This window comes from Choloepus didactylus, chromosome 3 (genome assembly GCF_015220235.1).
Source record: "Choloepus didactylus isolate mChoDid1 chromosome 3, mChoDid1.pri, whole genome shotgun sequence".
Lineage (NCBI taxonomy): Eukaryota > Metazoa > Chordata > Mammalia > Pilosa > Megalonychidae > Choloepus > Choloepus didactylus.
In genome coordinates, this window is record NC_051309.1 from 206530806 (window position 1) to 206555981 (window position 25176).

The 25176-nt window shown below is 39.4% G+C and overlaps 1 protein-coding gene across 2 annotated transcripts in view; it reads left to right on the forward strand.

The window, feature by feature from the left end:
• Positions 1–25176, forward strand: part of MTMR7 (myotubularin related protein 7) — a 96034-nt gene that overhangs the window by 51231 nt on the left and 19627 nt on the right. For both annotated transcript variants that reach the window (XM_037831229.1, XM_037831228.1), the window contains exons 6-9: positions 1915–2049; positions 10029–10161; positions 22087–22196; positions 23532–23657. In XM_037831229.1, the coding sequence (XP_037687157.1) occupies positions 1915–2049; positions 10029–10161; positions 22087–22196; positions 23532–23657 (504 nt within the window). The remainder of the gene's footprint in view (positions 1–1914; positions 2050–10028; positions 10162–22086; positions 22197–23531; positions 23658–25176) is intronic.

Consider the following 25176-nt stretch of genomic DNA (forward strand, 5'->3'; position numbering starts at 1 on the left):
CTTGAAGGTAATTCATTATAATTGTTGCTGCAAAGTGGCTTTATTTTTCATAATTGGGGTCTCACTGGTTCCGTGAGTTTAGGTATTTGTACTTTCAAATAAATCCTTACCATTTAAATATGTTCTCTTCCACATATAACTCTTCTGGTAGAATCTAACATTCCCTGGTGGTAGACGTCCTTAACTAGTATCTCTTTTATCCTAGATAGTGTCAGGTAAAGCCAGCTAAGAATTGTTCTCTCTCCACTCAGAATTTTATCAGTGCAGGCTGGCAGACCCTGTACCCTTGAAAGACCAGAAGAACAGGACAAAGATCTCTGGGTAAAGCCCTATAAAAGCCATCTGTGGCAATTTGCTTTCCATCCATGGAACACATTTTGTCTTTTGCTCCCCAACCCCCCTTTTGTTCCTAATATCACTTCACCTTGCTCCTGGACCTCCCAGTGCCTTCTTTGTCCTCTCTTCCTTGTTCAGACTCTCTGGTCCCTTTCTCCTCTCCACTGCAGTTGGACTTTTGCTGCAAACAACTCAAGAATTAAACAACCCTAGAGCGACTCTGCTGCCCCTTCGCTTTGCTTCCCACTTCCCATGCATTGCCCACCTGGATTTTGAACCTCACCCACTCTGCTGAGAGGAATGGTGCTCGAAACCCTCAGACAGGTGTCCAGTTATATGTCTGGCCATCTGTGATTCTTAGTCCTGTCCGCAGAACCTCAGATGAAGGATGTTGTAATTAACAAGAAACATCCCCACCTTGTCCAATGAGAAGCAACAAAGCTTGCATTTTTCTGGAGAAACCCAGACCCCTGCCCCATAGTCCTGGGCTGGGCGTTAAGTACAGTTAAGCTGTGGCTGGACTCGGGGCTGGGGTGCCCCACCATGGAGCGATGCATATGCTGTGCAAGTACCTTGAAAAGCTTCTGACATGACTGTTTTCAGTAAGTTTCCCCTGTTTTAACCTGCCCTGAGGCATTCCTTTCTATACTGACCATCACAGCTTTTCCTGGCCCGCCTATGGCATGGCCTCTATCCTCCTAAACAGTGGATTTACCGTCTCAGTTGTACATTCTTTGAAAGCATCATTCATGTGTTTTATTTGGTCATTTGAGTTTAATTTAGATAATTAAATAAAGCCAAAATCCATTTTTAAAAAAAGGCAAAAGCTTAACTTTTATAGTTGCAAGGTTGTATCTGCTAATAATCAGGGAAATGTATTTGCTATTATATATATTGTCTAAAAATGCAGTATATTATGTTAGAATGGCAGTGTAGGGAAACTGTAGAAAAGAAATGCAGATCGATTCCAAAGAAACACCTTGTTTCTAAACAACACTTGAGTCAGTGTAGATATGTGCCTGCTGTCCTTAGTTACCTAACCTGGCAACAACCTGAGCTTTCATCACGGTGAAAAGTTCCCATTTAAAATTACAATTGTTTTCTGGTATTTGTGATGTTTTTAAATGTATTAGCAAAAAAATGATGGAGAGCACTAAAATATGTATAGTTTTTACTAGTTGTGCCATTAATAATGTCTTAAAAGAACAGTTTAAGTTTTTTCTTATGTATTTCTACCTTCAAGTGGGAAAATGAAATAATATCAGTGAAAAAGAAAAATACAGTTATTTCAATGGTTTTAAATTTCCTAATTTAGGACCTATGTAAACATGCTTACACATTCCTAATTCCTTACACAGAGAGACTTTTCACCACTTGCCCATATAGTGGTTTCTTTGACCTGAATGAAAAATAAGCAAACCTTGATTTTCAGAAGGTGTTATCCTGATGTTTTCCTAAGTTGGCATGGGGCCTGCGTAAACCAAGGGGCTCCTTGTTCCGTAGATGTGCCTGGAGGGTGTCTGGTGGTGCAATTGCAGTTGCCTGACTGTGCTATGTTGCTCTGCCCTCCTCTTTCAGGCCTCTATCTGCAGGAGCAGCCAGCCTCTGTCCGGCTTCAGTGCCCGATGCTTGGAGGATGAGCAGATGCTCCAGGCCATCAGGAAAGCCAATCCAGGAAGCGATTTCATTTACGTCGTTGACACGCGGCCTAAAGTAAGTGTGGCCGTCTGGAGTCAGCACAAAGCCTAACGGACCGCCGTCAGCTCTCAGGTTGCTTCATCTGCAAAGGGGCTGTTCCTTTCTGCATAATCAGGATTTGGAGGCCCTGCTAGGCTGCTTTCTGGGTGTCCTACCCTCCTGGAGGGGCTGACTATGTCAGGTACTTTTTATGTTTCCCCTGCCCCTAGCATTGTGCTCATAGTGGCATGCAATAAATAAGTATGGTCTGGATTTGGAGATTGCTCTCCTAAATGCACCATACTATTTTTTGATTCATTTCTACAATGATCCTTTTTGTTCTGACAATATGAAGTTTACTATGGAGCTGCAGCAGTTCCAATTTTGTGAGGTATTCAGCTACACTATGTCAAATTCAAATCCAGGTCTATGACTTGGAAAGATTTATAATGTTAATTTAAAAAGCAAGTCACAAAATATTATGTATATTGCTGTATTTATGTAAAAAAGAAAACAACCATAGATATATGTTTATTATATAAAATATATAGAAAAAGATCAGGAAGGATAATCACCAAGCTATTAAAATTCTGTGGAGAAGGGAGTAGGATTTGGGGAGGTACAGAACTTTTACTTTCTGCTTCTCTATTGTTTGAAATATACTTTACGATAAAGTGTGTATCAGTGCGTTAATTTTATAAGCAAAAAAATTAACCAATAGTACATCATAGATCAGAGGTAAACCAAGTTGATTTTACACCTACCTCCCCACTAAACTTTACATCTTTTAAGGAGAATCTGTGTTAGGGCCAACATTATTTACAATTTCACTCTTTAGACTCATTTCTTCCTAAATTAATAGATAAATGGAGTCTCAAGAGGAACATGCCAGTGAATGCATAGAAGTAAAATAATCTACAAGTACAAAGAATATATAGGACAAAATGAGATGATGGAATGAAATGGCCTTTATTTAACATATTTGGCATTGTAATTTCTAGTCAATAATGAAAACGTACCTAGACCCATGGCTGAATTGAGAGAGATGTACATGCAGCTTTATCTCTCCTTATGGATATAGAAAGGTGTTCAAGGTATACTATTAAGTAACAACAGTGAAATACAGAAAATATAATGCAATCCCATTTATGTAATAATAATTAGAATACTTATATAGTAGGTCTATACATTGAAAAAGAAATTACAGAGTGCATACCAAATGTTAACAGTGGTATTCCTTTGGGGTAGAAGGAGGATTTTAAGAAATTTCGACTTTCATTTTCAAAATATAGTTTGGAATTTTCTCAATCATAAAAAAGGTTGAAAGAACATAAGGACCTCAAAATGTTAAACATAGAGTTACCATATGATCCAGCAATCCCACTCCTAGTCAGAATAGACCCAAGGTAAATGAAAACATATATATCCACACAAAAACTAGTAAAAGAATCTTTATAGCACCATTATTCATAATAGCTAAAAAATAGAGACATCCAAATGTCTATCAACTGAGAATGAATGAAAATGTGGTATAGCCATTCAATGAAGTATTTGGCAATAAAAAGGAAAGAAGTACTTATACATGCTACAACATGGATGAATCTTGAAAGCATATGCTAAGTGAAAGAAGCCAGTCACAAAGATCTAACATATTATATGATTCCATTTAAGTGAGATATCTAGAATAGGCAAATCTATAGAAAAAAAGTAAATTGATGGTTGCCTAGGGCTTTGCAGATTGGGGAGATGAGGGATTACTGCTAATGAGGATGGGACTTCTTTTTGGGGTGGTGAAGATGTTTTAAAACTAGACTACAGTGATGGTTGCACAGCTCTGTGACTATACTAAGTGTCATTGAATTGTATACTTTAAATGGGTGAATTGAAGTACATGCGAATGATATATTAACGGAGCTATTTGAAAAAGTATAAGGAAATCAAAAACATTAGAACAAGAAGGAGTAAATAAGACAAGCAGCCCAAGGCACTTGAAAGTACACACTGATGTTAAAGTAGGTAATTAGAGACATAGTCTGTTCTCATGAGTGATGCAAGGTATGTTGAGAACTGTTCTATCTTTTCTGTAGGGACTTAGACCCAGGCAATTTTCCTCCTTCTCTGAGCTTCATCTCACTAAATATTGTGATTCATGCCTTGGATCACTTAATTTGATGTTTTTCTAGTACAAGATCAGGGCTCTGCTCATACCCTTGGCCTCCAAACAGGCCCGTCTACTTCTGATGAAAGTACAGCCATGGGGAAGATGGATGTGGAATAGTGAGGATAGAGTGACTCTCCTGTATCCAAATCAGGGGAATCAGTCACTGTAATGACTGACGAAAAAGAAGTCATAGCCAGATCACATTCACATTCTGGTAGATTATAAATAAAGGGTTCCCTTCCCTTTAGATAAATTCTAAAAGTACAACACACATGATAAGAGCTTCAAAGTGGAAAAAAATACATTCTCTGCTTGAAGACTTCCCCTTGAAAAATACCAGAAAATCTCTGACTTCTGTGTTTTTCTCTCTGGCTCATTATGCTTTAACCCCTTCCTTTTAATGTTGACTTTCTCCCTTTCTCTTCCTTGTACCATTTATGTAAAAAGAATGTGGAACCATTTTTAACTTCTTATTAGTTACAGGTGAATTAACATCTGCTTCTTAGACAGATATACTGAAAGCAAGATAAGAAAAGAAAAAGAAGGGCCAGGGGCTTTGCTGAATAGAGATTTGGAAAGCCATTACGGTATCCTATTTTCCCATATTTAAATAAAGGTAAACAGGTACACATATTAATTCAAGGGCCAGTGATTGAAGTCTGTACTGTATTATGCAAACCTTCTTGGAAATGTGGCAGCTGTAGAGCCAAGTGTATTCCAGATTTAAAATAAATTAATCCAGAGAATTTGATGTGAAGGGTATATTTAGCCCTAAGTGTGTTTACTCTCAGCGATAAGAAGTTTGACTCTGGTCCATTAAAGAAAATCGGTGTCTCACACAAGTTGTGCCTTCTCATATTTATCCACGCACACGCACTTCACATGAGCTTTAAACTGTTTACTTAGAGCTTTCATTCTTTTAAAGACCACGTCTGTTTATTTTTGTCCCAGAGTGTATTAGGCTTCCTTGGTAGCTGGGAGACCGAGTCCGTATTTTCCATAGAAGGTGGTGGGCAACGGCAAACATGGCGCTGCCCAGGTTTGCTCCCGGGTTTAACTAAAAAGAGAAAGCATTAGGAGGCAACCTGGATCATTCTTGTCCCCTGAGCTTGCAGACCCACCTGTTCAGGTGAAAGACTTCTGAATTGCTCATTGACATTAAAATATTGGGAGGCAGGGGCTGTGAAGTCTTCAAGCATGTGTCAAATATCCATTCAAAAAAGTTAAACCCTTGAGATCATACATTACTTTTAGGCTCAGTGCATTAAGAAAATATGAAGAAAGTATTGACGCGATATTTGTCAAATTGTAAAATGAGGGATAGCTCGTATCTCAGACTCGTTCACAACTTTACCATTAATTTATTCTGGCATTTGGCTGAGCTTCTAAAAATGCCAGGCATTCTTCACTTAATTCTTATGATACTCCTGCAAACTCGGAGACGTTCTTTTCTTTTTATGGATAAGGACTTCTATTCTCAGTGCCACACAGTGCAGGGCAGAGCCTGGATTCAAATCCAGGTGTATCTGACTCCAGAGCCCAATCTCCCTCCGTGTGACTGTGGCGCTTTCTGTTTACGAAAAAGTCTCCACCAGAGCCTCATCTCCATTCTGACGTTCAGGAGGGCTGCCGCCTCTGGGCACACACACGATGGGGACAGAGACTCGGAGAAGAAGAAGCAAACACAATCGAATCCCCAATCAGGCTAGGGCCAAAGCTGTGCTCTGAACGGCAGCATCCTTGGAGGGGGTGTTGGGCAGGACAGAGGAGCGGGGAGGGAAAGCAGTCACCTGCCTCAGGTAACAGTTCAGCCTTTTGTCCTTGCTCCTTCTTTCAACATGGCTGTGTGGTCATGGCCTCTGATTTCACTGGTGTGCAGCAACTTTTTAATTATGTAGTGGGATATCACATGTGTTTTTTTTTCTTCCCTCTGTTTCCCTGGAATTGGTGATTCAGTGCCTTCTATTCACTGGCAAATCTAAGAGAAACAGTTGCAAAGATCAGGAATGCCTGAAAGAGGATAATCTAGGATCTCTCTTCCTGGTTGGACTTAAGTAACATTCTTGCCACCAAGGCAACCTGAGCAGGGAGAAGAGGATTGGAGTGAAACAGCGGTGCTTGGTGTCAGTGAGTGACCTTGGGAGGGCAAGGATGGAGAAATTTCCTGTGGATCAAGTGAGCATTGAGGAGGGAAGTTGGACATGTGCCATCTTGTCAGTATCCCTCTTAGGGATACTGCCCACCTGCCAATGGGTTGTAATCTGAGGAGGGAAGATGAGGGGATGGGAGTAACTCAAGTCACGGTGGATCTCCAATGCCATGCACTGTGCCCCTCCAGCCTCTAAGAACCCAGACACATACCCTTAGGGTTTCAGCATTTGGATGCTTGCCCCAGAGAGGGCAATGATGGTCAATAAGTATTAGCCAAAAAAGCAGTGGCAGCCAATGAAGAGAGAATTGCAACCTTGCCCAGCTTTATGAAGAGATACTTACTTGTCTTCTACTCCTCACTGCCCCTAACACACATGCAGAGCCTAGAAGAAAGAATAGAAGGAGGGAGTGCCAGGGCAGACTCCAAATAGCCTGTAATGGGGAAGGAGATAATTTTGAATCATATATGGGGTTGGAACTTTCAGTTGAGCTGGATGGAGATTTCCTGTCTGTCTGTATGTGAGTAGAAGCTCTGAAATCTGCCCAAGATGCTCTTTAGCAGACAGGAAAGGAGGATTTTGAGTAGCACAATTGTGGAAAGTGATTATAAGAAATAAAATCGTCTCATAATTTCATGTTCATACCACAAGTCAAGATTCTTCATTTAACCAAGTATAGATGGATGGAGAGAAAAGGGCCATCATTTGATAACCTGTCCTAGGATAGCCCAGTCCTTTCACTGTTATTTCCCAACCACATTAGAACCTGTCACTGTTCAGGTATAAAATGTAGCTGCTGAAATGTTAGTCTCCAAGACTAAGAGAGTAACCAGGCTGACCTTCAATACAAAAATTACCGTTGACTAAACTTTCATGGTTTGATAAAAGTTTGATCATTCGATTTAGGGGTAGGGGAAGACTCTGATTCTATTTCTTAATGTTCTTGGCCTACTTAATTCTCTTTTCACTCTGTTTGTTCAGTTATTCCGCCAGTTAGTCCATCAATACATCATCACAGAGTGCCTGTTCTGTGCCGATCCGAGGCCTAGCTCTAGGGTTACAAAGGAGAACAACAAAGTCCCTCATGGATCTTATGTTTTCTACTCCCTGTTCTCACCCACAACAGAATTTTTTTAACGCCTTCCTGTCTCCAGTCTCTCCCCAGTGACGACTCTTTTCTGTTACGCACACTAGGTCAGTCTCAGATTTTTCAGTTAAACTTACTCCAGATCCTTTAATTTTCTTCACAGCCCACAGATAAAGTTTAAACTTCCCTGTTGGCCTGTTTGCAGAGGACTCGAGGTGACTCTAGCCTCCTCGCTCACTGCGGCCGCCGTATGGGAACCTGCTGCACCATCGGACTGGTTGGCTGACCTGCTCCTTGATTTTGCCTCCCACCACTTCCCTTCCCACTGCCTCATCTGGAATGCTCCCCTCTCTCTCCATCCGTCCAGATTATTAAAGTCCAGCCCGAGTCTTCCGTCTTCCATGCAACCTGACCCCTGATCACCCAGGCCAGAGGAGACAGTTCCAGATTTGAACTCTTACCACTGCCATTGTCTCTTTCACTTGCCTCAGCCCCTGCCCTAATCCTGATGGATATTTTCTGATGTTTGGTGCCTGAAGTTTCCCTCCCATGCCCAACTGGAAGCTTATGAGGACAGGAACTGCCTCTTATGCATCTTTTATTTTATTCACTGTCCAACACACAGTAGATACTCATGAAGTATTTGTGGACAAACGGCTGGGTTTTTTGTTTCGTTTGTGAGCTTTTCTGAACCTAGAGATGCAGCTGATATTATCAGATAGCTGAGTGATCTTGTGCTAGAAAAGAGGGTAGTTTTTCTTGTCCTACTTTTTATTTGTTGGCTGTATTTCTTAAACATAAATTCCAACCACTACTGTTTTATATATTTGACAACTTTTAGGAACTGAAATGAATTGCTCTTTCTTTGGTGGTGAAATAGTTGTCAGTCAAAGGGGCAGTGCTGAATTAGAACTTACTAATAGTGTTCGGTTGTATAGAAGATACTCTATCTTTACTTTATCTTGAATTTTTATTAATTATAAAACTGTATTTCCTGCTTTGAAGGTTTGGGTTTGCTCATTTTACCATGACAAGTCCTATAAAATACGTGGAAACCCTGAGAAATTACACTTTGGATGGTGTAATAAATACTGCCACCTTCTGTTCATTATGTGAAATGCACATTGACTTTCACGAGGTCATCTTGTTACTCCTTTTTTTTAAGCAAGAACACCAATAAATTCTCCCAGATTATAGATGCTCAAATGTTTAAAAATGTGGACATAGAGTATTAATTATACTTTAAAATAATAATTTTTTTATTCATTACACTTTATAATGAAGTATCTGTGGTATATGAGGAGTTGACATAATTTGAATTATTCAATATATGCAATAAACGTAAGGTTCATGAAACCTGGCTGATTGTAAATTAAGATTAACATATCCTATTAATCATTCTATTTTACTAATTTTTTTGTAAAGGATAAGCCAGCAGCTTTTAAAGATACTTATACAACAGTGATATTTTATAAGAATAGTAAGTTTCAAAAGAAAAATGTCTATAGATAATTTTAGAAAAGTTTACCCTTAAAATATTTAAGCTTTTTAAAGCATGGACATAAGTTGTCTTTAAAATAGCATTATTTTATAGTTTTCTTTGATTAAGATCATCCTTGGACATCTATATATTTATGTGCTGGTACTTTAATTATGTCAGATTCTTGAAAATAGGAGAGGTGGTCAAAGGATATGTGTATTTTTTACTTAACTTAGCTCTTGGAACTTAACTTAGTTTTTGGAAAGTAACCTTCCAATACTACTTTGCATTGTGCTCTTAAAAGCAATTTGTTGTTGTTGTTGTTGTTGTGTTTTGTTTGTTTTTCCCTGGTGGTGTGTTCTTGGCTCAGGATCTGTGCTTGGGATAGCCCTACTACCTTTTATGGGCAAAGGAAGATAATGGTTGGTGAATACTTTTTTCTAGGATGTGATGGCCCCCTTAACAAAACAAGAATGGAGTATTAGCAATAATACTTCCTTTCAAAAACTATATGTATTTCCCAGCTAAGGCAAAGCTTGTCCCCTTCTTGATTTTAGCTCTATGGGGCTAGGCCAGAAATTTGGGTTAACAAATTTCTCTACATTCCTCTTTTCATTTTATTCCTGGTCAAGGTCTGCCTGGCAAGTTAGAATGAGTTCAACTTTTCTAGTTGATAATGTGTTTATTGGCAGTGAGTGTGCACTATACAAAGCTGGAAGATATAATAGTTTGCCTTACAGAGCCTTATATTTATAGTCAACTGTATCTGCTGATACTCTTCTGCCAACCTACAGATTGTAATGCTTACTATTAAATTAGAGCAACTTGTCTCTGTCATAGAATTCCAAGTTCAGTTTGGCATCACTGACAGGGAACTGCTAGAGACATTTCCAGAGGGTTTATCTATAGAAGGCTTCCAAGCTAAGAAAGTATTACACACATCAACAAATTTGTGATTTTAATATAACTTCCACATCAGTGCCTGAGACTACAGAGCTCAGTACAACGTTCCAGTGAATTAAAACGTTATGTTTCTGCACATGATTTTGAATGTTTTTCTGGATGTCCATGAAGTGTGTTGGTTGTTTCATGTCCTGAATATAATTGGTGACTGTTCTGTTTTGCTGACTGCTGCAGCTTAATGCAATGGCAAATCGTGCTGCAGGGAAAGGCTATGAGAATGAAGACAATTATTCCAATATCAAGTTTCAGTTTATCGGGATAGAGAACATCCATGTCATGAGGAACAGCCTGCAAAAAATGCTGGAAGGTAAATTATTTCCTTATAGACAGCATAAAAAAAAAAAAGCAGTTTAATGTTTTAATGCCAAAGTAGAATAAAGATAGTCTTTTGATTTTAAAATTGTTTTTTTGTAATGATACTATTTACATATAAATTTGATACATTAGGAGTTATAGCATATTACAGTGACTCTTTAAACATATAACAATTTCTTTCATTTTTTATAAATGTTATTGTGTCTCTTGATGGTGGTTAGCCACCAAGGACTCTCCAAGGGCACTTAATATCTATGATAAAGTGCACGTGCATTTGTTTTTCATCTTTCTCCCTCACAATATTAGTTTGAACCACAATTCAAAGCCATTTGGAGATAAAACAGTCCTTCATTTACAGCAATAACCACGTCGTTGCATGGATATTAGGTTTTGAACTGTGACCTTGAGTTTCTGAACAGCCTTATTAGAAGGGAGGATATTGGGGGTTCTGATCCTCATTTCTCACCAGCAGCAACCTCTGCAAAATGCATGTGCATAATCTGTGTGCACACACACACACCCTCATACACACACTCAATGCTCACGTGGAGAAGAAATTAAAAGGATGAAGTGTGGCTTCTAGAAGAATTATTAATATGGCCAAACCAGCAATAGTTGATCAGCAGAAACTTCTGCATTTCAAACAAAACCAACTTGAAATCATCTTCTGCTTTTGCTCTTTGTGGTTGTGAAGGCCTGGAGGAATCTGTCGCTGCACAGCCCACCACGTATGGCTTTGGTGGGAACTGAGATGAGAAAGAGGAGAATGCAGAAACCATTTGTGCCTTGGGGAACTGGGCGTAGCTTTATATGCATTCCCTGAAGGGATGTTACTGAGTACTGGGGATGTGGAGCTGCCTTAACAGGAAATGTGGGGTCTGGAATGAAGAGGGGAAAGGTGCTGCTGAATTATTTTTTTCCAGGAAAACACATTTGTGCTCAGTAGTTTGTGCAGGTCTCTACTTAATCAGAACAGCAGGGCAGAGTGAGAACCTAACCGTGTGGCTGGAACGACTTGAGTGCACCAGACAGGTATAATTTCCATTCCCTTTCCTGGATTTTCTGGTTCATCTCAGTCATTATGAAACTTTGAGGACGTCAGCTAACTATTTTTGGCTTCTGTTACCTGCTGTGAAATGAGAGGGTTGGACTAATAATTTATCAGGGCCCTTCCAACTGGTACAGTCTGATTCTACAGCTTGATGATGCTGATCGGAAACACTTTAAAATAGGGCATTTGAGAGGTGAGAAGAAATCCCTCTCTGTATCTGAAAAAATTACAACCCTAGAGCTATCTCCATCTTACTTCCACATGTAGTTTGTCTTGTCTCCATCACGGTGACCATACCCTTGGCATGACTGTTTGAGATTCTTAAACTTCTGAAGATTGTCATTTATAGTTTGGCTGTCCCTGCCAAAACCTGTGCTTTTTATGTGTTGAAAAATTGTATTGACTTGGTTCTGTTATTGAAAGGGTAGTCTAATTTCACTATGAAGAATATTCATCATTATCATTGAAAAATATTTTGATTGATATAATTTACATTTTTATTTGGTAAATTTCATAAGCTGACTTTTGAGAACCTAAATTTTCTGCTATCCAGAAAGTTGCTCTCAAGAGTGCTTATAACAAATAAATTTGACATTAGTTTTTAAATTGGCATTTATTGGATTTCTTATAAAGAGCCCTTTCTCCTGCCCATTAGCCTACGTCCTGACACACTTTTTTTTCTAAGGGAAAAGCAAACTGACAGAGTTCCAGAGGGCAGCTCGGTTTCATAAGGGATCATGGTACTTCTAGACCACTCTGCTAGCCGTGTTTCAGTGCAATAAGCAAGGACAACTTTCTGGATGCCTTTCAGGGGACTTGACCAATGTTTGACTATCTGTTTTTACTGAGTAAATTATAAACTACTTGTGGAGGTTCAGCTGGTGATGAAGTGATGCAATCAAGCCTACTTTCCAAGGCTTTTTCTCCTTCAAATAGCTGTCTTGGCATCAAAGAGGTTTGAAGGTTTGCAATGCTGATTGTTTAGTAGAAAGGGGAATAAGGCATTTCATTCATGGTTAGCATTTTCATTGATTTTTTTTTTGGGGGGGGGGTATCTGAATAGATTTTGAATAATAGAAAAGTAAAAGGGTTTGCATTCTGGCTCTAAACTGCTCTGTCCGTGAGCCAGAATGGCAGGATATTTCATCAGAAACTGAAATGTAGGACCAAGTTCACATCCTGCGTAGGTTCCTTTATAGAGTTGATTTGATTTTAACTTGTATTTATAAGTTCTAAACTAAACTATGTTTGTGGTGTTTATAGCTCGCAATGAGATAATAATAATACCTTTCAGTTTTATGGCATTTTTATTATTTAAGTGCTTCCCACAGTAATTTTCCTTTTGAGCAGACAGATTTTCCTCAAATAATAAAAGGACACCCTACATTTTCTTCTCTATCAAATTAGCTAATAGAGGATCCTGGTGTAGCTTTTTTCTGAGACTGAGGAGCTTGTTATCATCAGATGTGGAGCTGTTACCTCCTAGGGCATCCTTGGTGTTGGTGAGAAAATCAACGAGAGGAAGGTGGAGACAGATACATAGATTTACTTTCACATCTAGACTTTGGGCTACATTTTTACTCACTTTTGTAAATTTTTTTTCAAGGTAGACATGTATTTTTGAGAAAGATAGTGACGTCTTCCTCCTTTTCATTCAAGACACTCTATCTTTTGGATATTGCCCAGAAAATCGTACCTTCTCCCAATTACTAGTTTTGTAGTTGGATTACACATGAATATTAGATTCATATTGTTGTCCATTGTATAGTGCTATATACTGACCATTATTCATTCATTTATTCCTGTAACTAAAAATTGAATAGCTGCTATGCTCCAGGCTTCATAAGTATTTTCACTTAAACGGTTTTATTTGATTTTCACAGAAATACTGTACAGGACATGATATTATCTGCATTTTATATAGATGAAGAAACTATGAGAGTTTAAACAACTTAATCTAAGAAAACTTTTAAAAGAGAAAACAGTAAGTTGAAACAAATAAACATGAAGAAATACATTTAAACTTGCTCTAGTAATATAAAGAAACGTAAGCTGGAACTTTAAGATACCATTTTTCACCTTTTTTAAAAAAATTAAAATATGTAATACTGAAAAGAAAGGTAAAACTAGTACTCTAAATATGTCTTGAATGATTTAAATTGATTTAGAGAGACATATATTTGTTTAGAGAAACAAAAATATTTTTACCAAATTGTCTCCCCTTAGGTAATAATCCAAAATATGGTTTCAAAAATGGTGACATATATGTGCCCATGTTGGTAACAGTGTTTTATTTGTAAAAGTAAAAGATGAGAAGCTTCATGAATGTCCAAAAATAATGGGTTTATTAAATAATTTTGCTATACCTTCTCAAAGGAAAATTTTGCTTCCATTAAAAGTAATAAATGTGAGGAGTCCATGTGATAACATGGGATATTGTGTATAATGCAAGTGTAAAAATCTAAAAATCAGGTTGCAAAATTTTGTACATGGTCTGGTTAACCATATATTAATCATATGTATGAAGCAACCAGAATGATGATTAAATTAGAATGTAAAGGCTACAGATGAATTATTTCTTTTTTCTTCCTTATTTAAAAAATATTCCCTATTGTTGATGTACTACATTTTTTATTAAAAGGTTTTTTAAAGCAGCCTTCCCAGAATCACATAACAAATCAGAATTTGAACCTGGTCCTTTCCGTATTACAAGGACCCTTATTGATTTGTGGTTCTGATATTGGGCAGGCTCACAGGTAACTACTCCAATAGTAATTTTTGGAGTGATTACTGTGTACTGGACACTGTTCTAATTTTTTAACTGAATTCACTATCATGTAGTAACTACTCTTCTTATCACCATTTTAGAGATGAGGAAATTGAGGCACAGAGGCTAAAAAACCTGTGCAAGCTCACAACAGTAAGTGGTAGAACCATAAAATTTATACCTAATTAGTATAAGTCCACGGCCACACTCTTAAACACTAGACTTACTACCTCTCGAGGTTGAAGGTTGAGGTAGAAAGTGCCCTGGTCTAAGTGTCTGAAGGCCTAGATTTGGGTTCTTGCCTTAGTCCCTGACCAAACTTGAACAAATCTTATTTCCTTTATTTGTAAAATAATGTAAGCAATATATCTTCCCTAACATTCAGACTTAAGAATATTCCCCCACACACTATAAAGTGCTTTCCAGTGTAAGGCGCTTTATGCTTTCTCTTGGGAATCAGTAATGTACTTTGAAATAGGCACTCAGTGAAATTGGTAGGTTAATGGACTGTAGATTAATTCAGTCATCAGGCAAGTGTTTGCTGAATCCAGTGCTTTCTTTTGGGTGGGTTTTCTTCGTTTCTTTATTCAAGAGGCATAGAGTAGGAAAGCACAATGTTCAGAGGCACGTGATGCTTACCTCACGAGGAGGTCTGTGTCCAATCAGCTAGCACAAGTTCATCACGAGTAATTTAATCAACAACTATCAGGTCTCCTGGGAGCTCTCTCAGCAAGCTGTATTCCACAGATGCAAACCTTCTGACAGCGGATCAGATGGCGAGGCCCAGAGCACATGGGACAAAGGCCCACTGTCGATTCAACAATTTGGGCAAAACACAGTGAAGTTGTGTTTGAAAGGAGGCCAAGCGGATTCGATGTAAGAGATCCAAGTCTTTTTAGCTGGCCCAGAACTGTAACCACCTCTTTGACATATATTCTGAATATGTGGGCATCACCTATGGAGAAAGTTCTGTGGCAAAATCAGGTGGCTGCAGAGATCATGTCCGATCTGTGCTTCCCTGTGAAGGTTCTGAGGCCTGATTATTCAAAAGCATCCTTAGGTGTAGAAAGGATGGTTGAAAGCAGAGAACTTTGAATATGTCCCAGGAGGCACCATGGTGGTGGAGAGTATGAGCTTTCAATTCCCTGCTCTAGTCTCCCTGCCAGATTGTTTTGCGTGGACAAGGCCTAGAAAGAAAGAGTCCTTAACACAGTCAGGTCCCGGGTTGCCATGAAATATTTCTCTCTGCTCAGAGAGTTAAGGTCATGGCTATCAGTTTGTGCTCTCTTTGTTTGATATTTACTTCCCCATCTCATGTCTTTACTGGGTGATGGCTAATTTAACCTTGAAGAAAGTTCAACTCTTCATAGATATTTCAAACTAAACTTTTTGATTGAGAAGTGAATATTTACCACATTGCCTACCATTTTATACTCTGGATTTCTGACTTTTTTCCATTATTAATTCCCTCACATTACTAATCTATTAGATTAGACAACCAATGGGTCTTGGCTGAAAATCTGGTAATCATTTCTCCTTGAAATTCAGCATCATACCAATCTCCTCATGGAAAATTCCCTTTTCCATAAGTGTGGAACTAGATATCTCATACAGAAATAGTACCATGACTCTATTAAATGAGTGTTCCACTAGACCAACAGACTTCACTGGTTGTCAGTGCATGGTCATTTGGAGGAAATAAGTGGATCAAGAATGTGTGTGTAGCCTCTCTGTGTTGTGTGAGGAGGTAGAATTGGCTGCTAGAGCGCTAGGTCATTTTGGCCAATCTAGACAATGATTTTCTGAACACTGAGAGGACAGAGCATGGCCTTTTGGGTGGATATGCTGTGGACTGGATTCCAGCTCAGGTATTCGCTGGCTATGGGATCCATAGGTGAGTTAGTTAACCTCTTTGAACCACACTTTCCAATCTGCAAACTGGGAGTCAGTAATGCCCTGTATATAATGTATGTAGAGCAATGATATAATACCTGCTTATAGTAAGTACTTAATAAATAGGAGCTATTACATTTATCTCAGAGATTCATCCATTCTTCAGGCAGTTGTGGAGAGTTTTCTGTATGCTAGGTGTGCCAGTTTGGATATATTATGTCCCTCCCATGGCCATGTTCTTTAATGCAATCTTGTGGGGGCAGATGTATTAGTGTTGATTAGGTTGGGATCTTTTGATTGAGTGTTTTCTATGGAGATGTGCCTCAATCAACTGTAGGCAAAATGCTTGATTGAATTATTTCATGGAGATATGGGCCCCACCCATTTAGGGTGGGTCTTGATTTAATCGCTGGAGTCCTATAAAAGAGCTCACAAACTGAAGGAGCTCAGAGCAGCTGAGAGGGACGAGAGGAACATTTTGGAGAGAAGCTAAGAGCTGACACTTGGAGATGCTTAGAGATGCAGACAGAAGGAGGTCTGGAGATGTTAAGCTAAGAGATGAAGCCCAGAGTTTGCCCTGGGATATGCTAAGACAGGACCCCCAGGCGCTTAGAGAGAAACATTCTGGGAGAAAGAACCAAGAATGCACAGGAGCTGAGAGAGGAGTTGAAATGCAACCTGGGGGGGAGCAAAGGGCCAGCAGTCGCCAGCCATGTGCCTTCCCAGCTAACAGAGGTTTTCTAGACACCATCGGCCATTCTTCAGTGAAGGTATACTTGTGTTGATGCCTTAATTTGGACGGACATTTTCATGGCCTTTGGACTGTAAATTTGTAACCAAATAAACCCCCTTTATAAAAGCCAATCCATTTCTGTTATTTTGCATAATGGCAGCATTAGCAAACTGGAACACTAGGCTTTAGATAGAAGAATGATTCACTGGTCATTACAAAACAAAGTAACTGATCTTAATGTAAAAATCATGACAGGAAGAAACGATCATTTTGCTTTATTAATGATCTCATCCTGGGTGGGTTGAGATGCTTGAATGTCTTAATTGGATGTCAAAGTCAAAGACTTCATCCTTGGGTAACATTCATGAAGGAGAGGAGAGGAGAACACAAAGTGATTTAATGAGAGAATAGTGGCTTTTTTTTTTTAACCTAATTATGCTATATCTTACAGTTCACTGAGGCAACGCAAAGATTTATTTTAAATTTTTGCCCTCAGAATTATTGATGATTTCATTAATCATCATGGTTAAATTTTAGATGCCCTAGATTTTGACTAGGATATTTTAAAAAGGAGTGCTTATAGAGGGTTGTTTATTCCATGAAACTAAAGATAGACATGACTAATTTTAGTGGCAAGGTAAGCTGTCTTTCCAGAAGGTTATAGTAAGGACTTGGCAATTCAGGATTTGATACATGAGAGAATTTGCTTGCCGGTCACAACAATGGTCTCAAATTTGATGAGAGTGTTGGTCCCGGCAGCTTTCTCCAGCTGGTATGATGAACATGGAAAGAATCCCCACCATCTACACCCTCTGCTGCGTATGCCACTTATTTCACCACTTCAATTATTTGCTGCCAACATCTTAATATCACATGATTTTTGACCTTAAATATAGCAGGAAGGACCTACCACTAATATTTTTATTAATATATATTATTTACTAATTTATTAATATATAATATTTATTAATATCTTTTATTAATAACAGACCAAACTTCTGTATCTGTGTGTCCATTTGCCTTAACTTTCCTGTTTGGACAGTATCATGCCTTAAACCCCACCTTCAATTCAGTTCTGTTTGTATAGTGACTCGTAATTATTCTCTATTTGTAGTTAAAAAAAAAAACACATGGAAATTGGAGTCAGGAGGCCTAGATTCACCTCACAACATACTTGCTGTGCTGCAAGCCTCTGAGCAATTCCTCCTCTGTGTATTGAGATTATTGTACTTACTATAGATGGAAGGTTCCGAAGGTTCATTGAGAAAAAAACCACCAAGCCCCATGCCTTGCATAGATGCGATATATACAATATAAATGGACACATATATTTTTAAATTTACCTGCTGCCAAGTTTTTTTTAATTAAATTCTGTTTTATTGAAATATATTCACATACCATACAATCATCCTTGGTGTACAATCAACTGTTCACAGTACCATCATATAGATATGTGTTCATCACCCCAATCTATTTTTGAACATTTTCCTTACATCAGAATCCCTGCTGCCAAGTTTTTGCACACCCCACCAGTTAATATTCACATCTTACTGTTCTTAACACGTTAAGCCTAAGAATATACAGGTTACCACCATATTCTGTGAATTTGTCCTGAGACACGAAATTCACATGCAAAGCTAGTAAATTCTAATAGGGCATTCTTTCATGAACCTGCTGCTTGATTTTCTTTAGGACAATGGCAATTAGTATAACTGGAACATATATATATATATGTACATGTATACATGTATTTACATACACACATACATGTTTATTAGTAGCTGTGTATGTATACAGTTTTCTATGCTGCTAACTCAAGCAATGCTAACACAAGTATACAGAATTTAGGCTTTCATTGCATGGTAATGTTGTACATAATCATCAAATTAAAAAAAAAAACAAGGCCATAAGAAAATGGCTTTTATGATATTATTAAACATGTAGAGATTCCAGAAAAATATCATCACAAATAAAGCTGGTATTACTTTAAATAAAGACCAATCTTTAATCTTATTGGTGTCCCATGGAGAAGCTAATATACAAGTCTGGGCAGTTAACATACAGTTCTCTGTAAAGAGATTGGCATGGGTACAGGGAATGGGGGGGCACCAACATTAATAAATTGAACACAATTCATTTATTATTCATAATAAATTGAACACAATTCTGAAGTTTATCTGTCACCACGGTGGGCTCTAAGTAAAACAGAGAGACTCCAAAACTGGCCTAACTAAAAACTTCCATTTTACAGGCCATAATTAAGTACTCTTTGAATGATTTCCCTTGCTAGGAAGTTCAATGAAGAGAGATTATTATTTTGCTTGTTCTTCAAATACCATCTCATTGGGCTTAGCATCTTGACTTCAGAATGGGAAAGGGGTAATTCAAACTTCAGCAGAACTCAGGTGTGTGTACATTTCAACTTCATTATCTTAGGGTCCAAGAAAAACCAGTCCACAGGGTTTAAACAGAGACTTCCTCTCACTCTCACTGACCCCCACCCAGTAGCTGTACATGAAGAAATGAGATTAGTGTAGGAAATATCTAAGGAAGAGCATCTCTGTCTTATTTTCTTCTAAGTAAATTTCACATTTCCGCAGTTTTCAAAATTATACATCTTTTCTTTTTTTTAGTGTACTTTATATATGTTTATGGGATTTAGTTGCCCCGTTATGTCAAACAAATATTACAAGAACCAGTCATTAATCTCCTGATTAAGTACAGTTCTCTGTTATCTGTAGCATATGCCCCAGATAACAGCTGAAATGAACTTTGCTCAGCAAAATGGCTTGGGTTTGGCAACAAGAGTGAGCAAATCAGTATTTCTGTCTTATCCTGAGTTTATCCAAACAAACCCATGGTTTTATATTTAAAATTCCAGGCATTAATTGTCCCAGTCTCAAGTATACCCCCATCTGTCCATGTGTCCTTGTCATCTGAAAAACTGTTTGCTTTTAACACTACCACCCGGCACTAAGGGGACAAACACCGTCGCTTGAAACCTGGCGCGATTGTTTTCCCTAGCATATACAATTTTAATGTTCCCTCCTTAGCTCAGGAAGAACAGCTGACTTTGCAAGTGGTGCAGCAGCTTGTCCTCTTGCTGTGCAAGCTGAATGGAAAGGGGAGCTGTAGGACATTCCCTCTTGCAGAACCCCTTGGGGCCTGCTCTCTCAGCGGCCCCTTCCCCTCTTGCTTTTGGCACAGGCCGTTTCCAGGTTAGCTGGAAAGCCTGGTGTCTTTATTTTTAAACCTGCTGTCATTTCCATGTCTTGTGGGAAGAGAGGGTGAAAAGGATCATGTGTTCTTGGGCTGAGTGTCAGAGTTTGGTTACCAAGATATTCTTTTGGCTCCCTGGACATTTTTTAATAAGTGAGGATGCAAACTAGCTTTAAACTCTTCAATATAACCTGAAATTTGGCTTATTCAGAAGGGGAGAGGGGTGGGGGGTGGGGACTGTGTGCAAGAAAATGTTATCTGTGGGAGATGTAAAGGAATCATTTGAGTCCTGAGGCCCCACACGGTGGAATGTGTATATGTGAGGATTAAGTTTGACCATTCTGGCTCATGGGCCAGAATGGGCCATTCTGGGGTTGGACAGAAGACCAAACAGCAGGCGCCTGGGATGGTGAGAGCTCCAAGGGCGCTTGCGTTTCCCGCGGGCTGCTAGCGGGACTTTGTGCGCGTGCGTGTGTGTGCTGTCTGTGTGTCCTGACGCTCAGAGGGCCTGTCCGGTATTGCTGGGCTTGTCATGGGAGGACAGATCTCCTCCACTGGGCCGGGGCAAGGAAGGCAGAGCTTGCTCGCTTTTAAATAGGGGCAGGCATTTTGCCTTCGCATCAGATTCAGTGGTCTGGTTTCCACCTGGGTACATCCATCCCCGGGGTCACAGGAAGACTTTCCAAGGTGCCATCTGTCTCGATTGCTTGAAGAGAAGCAGCTTCTGGATCATCCTAAGTACTCCTTCCTAAAACTCTGAGGTCTGTCTTAATGATGCTCCTCTGGTTCAGGCGTGATCACGCCAGCTCCCCTTCCCCATCGCCATTCTGCCGCCTGCGAAAAGGAAAGCACACCCTTCCCCCACACCCTCTTACTATGATGCATTACCCCGGGGTGTGTGGGAGAGTACATAAGTTCTAAAAATTATTTCATGATTGCTTTATGATTGCTGTCGTCTGTGGTTCAGAATTTAACTACTTGTCCTTTTTTGTGGGGCTCCTATATGCTGGAAAATAAGAGCGAACCCTCTGTTAGCCAGCCTCTTTGGCCAATAAATTAAATATTGTGGTTAAATAAATATGTGATGAGTACCACGTGTGCAGTGCTTTTTAAGAGTTAACAACATTGAATCTGGGAGTTTTAGAGTTGGAAGGTGTATTAGGTAGGGCTCTCTAGGGAATCATGAACCTAACCATCACAGAAAGGTACTTAGATATAATTCCATATACCTTCCCTTTTGTGAAAATGAAGAAATTGAGGCTCAAAGAGTTTAAATGGCTTGTGCAGCATTACAAAGCTAATTATGGATTGGGAGTAGGAAACAGGGCTCCTACCCTGCCCTGCATCGTAGGGTACAATAAAATGTTTAAACAAAACAAACAAACAAACAAACAAAAATCTATTATTGGTTGAGTTATAGGACTTCTCAAAAGGGTTTACAGGTATAAAACCCATAAACCTTGTATGTTACTCAGAACAATACTTTTAAAGTGTTTATGCTTTATGTTAAATAGAATATTAACTCTCTAGAGGAAAGTTGCTTGTGATAATATTATAAAAGTTTTTACACACCTGCCTTAATTGTGTAAATATAGATATCAATAGAATCCTAGGATTTCTTCATTTCTAATCAAAGGAAGAACCCCTAACTTGATGCTCTTGAAGGGTCAGATTTATGAGATCTTTTTTTTAAGCTCACTAGTTTACAGTGAGGGATGAGGGTTATTAGCAGGGGGAATTTGAGCATTTCCATTTAAAACTTTTAGGATGGTTCCATTTTGCATTTTTACAGTCGTCCTAATCTGAAGTGGTTGGGTGACGGAGAGTTCTAATTGGGAAAGTGCTGGATGATCAAGTTAGTTATGTGATTTTTTTCTTCCATAGCACTCTGAACTCAAGTGCTCCCAAGTGGGGTGTTTTGAATATCTGTGTGGAAGGTAAATAGATGTTCTCTGTTGGAAGTTTGCTGTAGTAATATTCAGTAGTTTTCATTAATATGGGAAGTTTAAACTCTACCAATGTAATACTTCTTAACCAATGCAGGATCCTCCATGACCAGAGAAGGTAGAAAAGCCTTACTTGAAATGGTTCAAGAGAAGCAAGTTGCGTAAGCTTGAGCATTCATCTTGGCTTGGGTCTCCCAGAAGATATCGATTACAAGAAAGGACTATTAATAAACTCTCTGCAAAAGATGATCATATGTGAAATGAGAGATCACCTTTATTTTGTTTTGATAACATGATTTATCTTGCAGTGTGTGAACTTAAATCTCCCTCAATGAGTGATTTTCTGTGGGGACTGGAGAACTCTGGCTGGTTAAGACACATTAAAGCCATCATGGATGCAGGAATCTTCATTGCAAAGGTACGCAGTTGCAGAGAAAACTCAATCAAGGGGCAGAACAGCAAGCACATTCTCATGTCAGACTGAGATCCTTTGTCCTCCCCATCAGCTTCCCCTTACTGAGCTGAGCTGCACTGAGAGGGTAGAGCAGGCTTTGCAGACCTCCATGTAATTTGCCCTGATCAGATGTGACTTGATGAGAAGGAACATAGTTCTCAGCTGATGGTATGCCAGCACGGCAGTCAGGTAAAATATCTGCAGAATATTCTCTTTTCATTTGGGCTTGGTCCTAAATGGAAGGAAGGATTTTCTGTAGGAGAGTACAGCCAGATGTGAGTCACTTGAGTAGTAGGTGCCTGGAGCCTATATCTTAGTAAATAGCTTTATCCTTCTTTTAAATCACAGTGTAGAAGCCTGTTCCTATAGCTGGTAGGTGGTTCCTTTTTGCCACGGGAAGCGTCTTGCTGCAACTTTTATACAAACTGTTACAGAATACATTGTCCATTTGTGCAGTGTTCTTTTATAAATTCCTCTCAGATTTAGGCTTACAGAGAACTGTGTCTTTTTTGATGACATGCTGTGCGCTCCTTTACTAGATAATTCATTTATTCAAGAAATATTTATTTAGTGCCAGGCACAGTTCTAGGTGCTGAGTGTGCAATGCTGAATAAGCCAGATCAAGTCTGTACTTTCACAGAACTTATATTCTGGTGTGGAGGAATTTTGGGTAGTGATACATTCTGTGATGAAATCTCCACCATGCTCTCCAATTTATGCTTCCTGCCAAGAAACTCTACTAAAAATTGTGTGTGGTGTGCAGTAGGAATTTCTTTTCTTAGTGGAAATTTTTCAGTATAATTTTATCTTTGTTTTCTCCCCTTCCCCCCGCCCCTGGACTCATTACTGTACTCTTATACTTTTGTTTCTTCTTTCGTGGTTTTATAGTTGATAATTTCTGTGCCTTTTCCTTTTTGGCAGTGGGTGGGGCCAGTTGACATCTTCAGGAATTCAATATCGGAAAGACTTAAAGCGGGAACCAGGAGGGAAGGGAGGGTTGAGGGTGGGCCAGGAGATACGTCCTGAAGATGTGTCTGCACAGCAAGCATACTTTTACTGAGTCCACCTACTTATTTGAGGTGGCTGGGGTGGTGGCTTCTGGGTATAATGGGAAAGTTTTAGCCACCAGCATCAAGCCACACCTGGCTCTGCCCTAACAAGGTGAGGAATACACGAATGAACCGTTTTCTTTCCCCGCTGTTTATTTCTGTAAGTAGCAAACCAAACCCAGTTCTGATGAGAGACTCTTGCCTCTTCACAGCCATCCTTTTGTGACTCTGCCCATTTGTGTGTTTTCAGGCAGTTTTGGAGGAAGGGGTGAGTGTGCTGGTTCATTGTTCAGACGGCTGGGACCGCACTGCTCAGGTGTGCTCGGTGGCCAGCCTCCTGCTGGACCCCTACTACCGGACCCTGAAGGGCTTCGTGGTGAGTGGGGCAGGGTCACTCCCCAAGCCAGCACCTGCTGCAGGAAGGCGACTCTTTTTGGGCAATGTTGGCAATGATTTTTTTCCCCCATCAATGCTGTTTTTCTTATAGTAAGAGATCAGCAGGGATAATCCAAGGGTAAAAGGCAAAAATAGGCTTGGGGTAAAGAGGTAAATTTCTGGGATGTTGAAGATAATTCACATCAACACCATTAAATGTGAAATTGGGGGTCAATATAAAATATATTCAGTAGTTTGTAAAAGAGTGAGTTTTGTACATCATTTGCTCAAAAATATTTCTAGTTTGATAAAAGAATATAGGAATGTGTAATAGAAAACACTCTTCAGTGGGAGCAAAATGTTCCTTTATTGTGCATGCAAAGAGTCCTTGGGGGGAAAGCTGTTTTTACTTCCAGTTTTTATTTTTTATGTAGTCCTTCACACCTCCGGATGAGAAACTGAAAATTTCACAGTGGTTTTGTGTTCTTTGCTGAAAGGGTACATGGGTGCATCCTCTCCTAGAGTTTGCACCTTTTAGGTGTATATCAAAACATGGCATGTTGCTTCCATTTAGACATTTAAGACACAGTATAGAATTTTTGCGCAGTTGCCTGGGATAGCGGAGCTACAGGTAAGCTGGTACAGTTGTCTTAAAATAACTGCAGGGACTTCCTAGTGACTGGAGATTACCTGGTACCTCCCTCTGGAACCAGGACTTGGTAGAATTTAGTGGATCCTGAATCCAGGCTAGAGATAGAAGCTGCCAGAGAGGCCTAACGTGGTGTCCTCACTGCCAGATCTGTTCCTTTATCAGGTAATATCAGCTGACATCTGGAAGAAGAGACAAGAGGCAGGTGTCCTCTCCTGGGCTTTTTCATGGTCTTTCTTTTCTTTTTTTCTTCTGGACACATCAGAGAGCTTCCGCTTATCTGTGACAGCCTTAGATGGCCGAGTGACACTCCTGTTTCCTACCCCTTTCCTGAACTGAGATCGGGAGGGCTGGGTTCCTCAGTCACATTTGAGAGGGGTGGGGTTCCTAGTATCCTCTTTCTGTCTGGACCCCATTCCCACCTGTTTTACCATCCTTTTCCACCCCTGAAGCTTATGACTCACAAGAAATGCCTGGAGAGTTGTCAAGGACTAACTACAACCACTCTCTATATTTTTAAAGCAGAAACCTCTGGTCATTTTATAGCATCGGTGATATTGATGGCCCTATTCTATTAGTGTAAAAACAATTTTTTAAAATACAGACTGCTTGAGCTGTAAACTAAAGTTAACCCTGATTCCAAAGCAGGGCCAAAACTTCTAATGCGCCCCCATTCCCCATCCTTAGAATTCTTCTAATGTGTAGTAAATATCACTGGAAAACATTCCTGTCTAATTGTTTCTTGTGCAAAAGGTACACATTATACTGAAACGCAACATCACATTTTGGTTCGGAGAAGGCTTTGGAGTTTAAAAGAGCAGGGCGATGAGGTGGCATCAGCAACTTCCTAGGAGTGAGATCTTAAGTCTTT